General features: G+C 32.7%; 1 protein-coding gene across 1 annotated transcript; it reads left to right on the forward strand.

Annotated features, from left to right (window-relative positions):
* Positions 1–3,633: 3,633 nt before the first annotated feature.
* Positions 3,634–4,263, forward strand: TM35_000032950 (uncharacterized protein; the record flags this gene model as incomplete). The annotated part of the gene is made up of 1 exon (XM_029022062.1): positions 3,634–4,263. One exon carries the CDS (start codon positions 3,634–3,636, stop codon positions 4,261–4,263), a length of 630 nt encoding a protein of 209 aa, XP_028886608.1.
* Positions 4,264–4,642: the final 379 nt, after the last annotated feature.

Raw genomic sequence — 4,642 nt, forward strand, 5'->3', positions numbered from 1 at the left:
TATATATATATATATATATATATATATATATATATATATATTACTCCGTGTTGAGTGGTGGTGTTGGGAGGGAAAAGTTAGCTTTACACGTGGGGTGAATGGGGGTCTTTTCGTTTCAGATTTTTCTTGACATTTAGTTCCCCCCTTCTCCTATCCCTTTCCCTTCTTTTTTTTTCTTGTGGGGTTTTCTCTTTGCTAGTATTAGTCTCCTTCCTTCCTTCCTTCCTTACATCTTTATTCCCCCCCCCCCTCTGTCCACTTTATTTACCTCTTCTGATTATTGTCTGATCTTTTTATTGCTTCATGTTTTCGTCATGTTTCGTTGACGATAATGTTATATATATATATATATATATATGAGAGAAACCACGCAATTTTTTTGTTGTTGTTCTTCTTGTAATTAGAAAAATAAATAAGGGAATGATTCGAATCTTCTTTTTTTTTTATTGTTTTCTTGCGTTCTCTTACACCGTGGTATTTCTATTTCTTTGCAACTTAGCATGTTCGATGTCTACACCCATTGTCCAAATTCCCCCCTCCTTTTTTTTTTATGTTTTTTTTTTTTTTTTTTTGCATGGCACTCTTTCCTGAGTCTGCGCTCTTTATTCTCCCCCCTCTCTCTCTCTCTCTCTCTCTCTCTTTTGTCTTTTTTTTTTCTGGTCTTCCTATGTATCTGGTGTGATGTGGGATAAATACAACCTTTTTCTTTTTTTGTTTTTTCTTTTTTTTTTTCTCTTTGTCCTTCACCCTATTCTCGGCTTATTACGGTTGTTAACATTGGGTGAAAGATGATTCCTGGCGGGTTGTGGAACTCTGCTCATGTGTCTTCATTGTAGAGAAAAAGAGGCATTGAAGAGAGAGAGAGAAAGAGAGAAAGAGAAAAAAGAGACGGAGTTTTACTTTTTCGTTTCCCACCGCTGTGAACTGAGAAGGGAGGAGAATAATAAGGCAAAAGGAAAGAGGAATAAGTAAAATAAATGGGAAAGAAAGAACGAAAAGAATATCGCGGCATTGCACACAGATGGATCTCTCTCTCTAAATACGATATCAACAGAAGGTTTCAAAAAGAAGAAAAAAAAAGAAAAAAAAATTATTTTATCCCTTTATTGTTTATTCTACCTGATTTTTCACCGTTTTTTTTTTTTTTTCTTGCCTTTAAGGGATTTTTTTTTTTGCTGTGGATCGTGTGTTCTTTTTTTTTCTGTTTTATTAAATTGAAATAAAGTATGTATCTACAGATTTATTCCTATTATTCTCTCTTTTATTATATCCTGTGTTGGTGTGTTGTGATATCAGTACGATGTGGTATGTATACGGAGAGTCTATTACGTATATATATATATATATATATATATATATATATATATAATACGATCTATCATAGTAGTTTTGTTGCTATGATGGACCCCTGACACCAGTTTTTCTTTTTCCTTTTCTGTTGTAAATGGAGTGTAGTGGTAATGGGAGAGGAATACTGATAGTGGAACTGAAGTTGTAGAGAATGAAAGAAAGAAAGAAATAAAGAAAGAAGCTAAAACCTTGTGCGATGTTATATATATATATATATATATATATATATAACTATTTTAGTTAATATTGTAATAATTAGTGTTGTCAGTCTTGTTGCTATTATAGTAACGTTTTCTTGCTTCCTCATAGAGAGAGATGAGTATTGAATCCGAATGGCAGCACTGCGCGCATCAGTTTTTTTTTTTTTTTTTTTGCTCTTTTTCTCTTTCACACTATCTATTTCTCTCCTCTCTTTTGCACTCATTTTTTTCTTTTTTTTCATACCTATATTATTATTATTATTATTATTATTATTATTACTACTACTACTACTGTCATTATTGTTATTATTGTTATTATTGTGGTAGATCTGGAAAGGGCATATTTCTATTTCCCCCCTTTGCTCTTGATATCCCAGTATACTCACGTTACTTCATGAGATCAAACAAACAACAAAAAAAAAAAAGTGAGAAAATGAGAAAACAAAAAAAAACAAAAAACAAAAAATAAAAAAAAAACAACAGAATAGAACAGAACGAAAAAAAAAAAAAAAATGACAATAGGTGTGACTAGGAACACCAAACCCTTACGGTCTCTATTATCTTATTTGTCTTTCAGAAAAAAGAAAAAAGGAAAAAAAAAAAGCAATAATAACAGCAAAAAAAAAAAATTTCTTCTTCTTGTTTTCTTTTAATAATTTGTTTCCCCCCATCATCTTCTTCGCTTCTACTTGATCGACTTGTGGGTGGGGCGTCTCTCACACTTCACTCCACGTTTTACTTTAGCTCCATGTCGGCGAGAAAGAAGGAAAGAGAGAGAAATCCCGACAGGGAAGGAGCAAACCGAAAAGAACTAAAAAAAAGTAAAGTAAAGCGGGGAGAAAAAAAAAAAAAAAAGAAGAGGGAATATCTTTCAATGTGCTTTAAAGAAAGACATACATCTAATGTGTGTGCACGTATCTCCCTACATTTGTATACAGTGAAGGGGGTGGGAAGGGGGTCTTTAAGCAGGAATATATATATATATATATATATATAAAAGAAAGTAAAGAATGAGTATAAAAAATACAAAATGAAGTAAAATATTGAAGAACAAACGAAAAAGAGAGAAAAAAAAGGCGTAAATTGAATATGTTTATGGAAAAGGAAATATATATAAAAGAAAAAAATGCAAGCGATAGTAAATGGTTGGGTATGAAATGATCAAGAGAAGGAAAAAAAAAAAAAAAAAAGAAACGCATACTAAAGGAAAAGAAAATTAATGAGAAAAAAAAAGATCGAAAAGTGAAATAAATATTATTTATATATATTTCCACGTTGTTTTTTCTTCAACCAGAAGAAAAAAAAAAGGAGGTACAGAGCGCGTGTGTGGTGTCTGTCATTTTGTAGAGCAGAAATAGATGAAAAGGAGGAACAAAAAAAAAAAAAAAACGAAAGAAGAAAGAAAGAGGGAAAAAAAAAACAGAAACAAGAACGCACGAAAGACGAAGGATTATAGTGCCCAGGGGATGGTCTATATATATATGTATGTATAAATATCTGTACTTATGTGTGTAATATGTTTACACATATGGGTTTCCGTACATGTGCATATAGTGTTTTTTCTTATGTCCTCTTCTTTCTTTTGACTTGTTCTGTAATCCGTTTAAATTTATCAGAAACAGCGCTATGAATTTGCTGTTCTTATGCCTCTTTTCTCTGCACCACCAAAATCCACACATTTTTTTTTTTTTTTTACACGGGAGAATACAATTATTACTACTGACACATATCCTCACACTACAGACACCAACATACCATCGCAACGTTTTCTATGAGCTCTCCTTTAGCCTATTTTTTCTTCCATTTACAACATGGTTTTTTTGTTTCCTTTTTTTTTGTTTTACAACTCTCACTACTAATCGGCATACCACCAATATTACTGTATCTTAATCCAAATTTGCTTTTTTCATTCCTTTCCTACCTATTCTATTCTTTTTTATTTCTTTAGCTTCAAGAAAGGTTATATATATATATATACATCTATCTATTCTCATCCTGAGTTGTGACAAGGAAAGCATTAAAAAAGAAAAAAAAAAAAAGAGAAAAAAAAGGTCATAGGTCAAAATAAAAGATTAGAGTACTCATGTCACCATTTAATCAGAACTCGACAGCTCGTAGTGCTGACAAAATGAACGGAATTGGAATGCCTATTCTTTTCATTTTAGTGCTTTTTTCAACAATTTTCGCTACACGGAATATGTTAAAGAAGGCTGTTGTTTCTTCCTTTCAAGACACAATGAAACTGTTAACTTTTGTCACCGCCCTTGCAAGTATAACTTTATCCATTTCTTTATATTTTAGCACCGCATTTAACTATGGCCTCGTAACAACTGTCTTAGGGTTCAGTATGATTTTCTTAAACAGTAGTTTGAGAATAAAGCAATTCATGACTCCTCTATTAATAGTATACCTCGCGTGGTTTCTTGTTCTGGTTGGAATACCATCGTACCTCAATCAAGGCATAATCACTGCTACAAATAGTATTAACTGTTTAACGTTTTATGGTAGTTTTGCTTCAACAATGTGTAATGATGGATGGCTAACCTTTGTAAAGATTATTGCGTCTGTTATTGTAAGTGTTACTCTCCTTTCAGTGCTTCTTCTTGCATCTGAGGTATTCGGTTCAGCACAGTCTGTGTATCTACAAACAGAAGTTCAGGAAACCACATATCAAGATATAGCCAAACCACTGGTACACCAAGCACACCAATAAAGGAGAGGTTTTTTATATTTAGAAAATAAATTCCCACATTTTCCTCTGCTGCAACCGTTTACCATGCAGGAAAAACACAAAAAACAAATATTCCAAATAGAGGTGAATGACAAGAACATAAAGAGTCTAGAACGTAAAAAAAAAAAAAAAAAAAAACTGCTCTTGTTATTGAACGGGAAGTTGGAAACGAGGGTTAAGAAAGGAGGGTAACAGAAGGGGGAGGGGGAACTTACTTGCCCTGAAAGGGATATTTGTAAAAATGCAGGATGGAAGGAAAGAGGGATGAGAGAGGGGGTCGATGAAATTGTATTGATTCCTTACTGGACGTTACGTGTGATTGTAGAACAGTCACAAGGTGATACACTCACACTCACACTCA

This window comes from Trypanosoma theileri (genome assembly GCF_002087225.1).
Source record: "Trypanosoma theileri isolate Edinburgh chromosome Unknown TM35_Tth_3_V1, whole genome shotgun sequence".
NCBI lineage: Eukaryota > Euglenozoa > Kinetoplastea > Trypanosomatida > Trypanosomatidae > Trypanosoma > Trypanosoma theileri.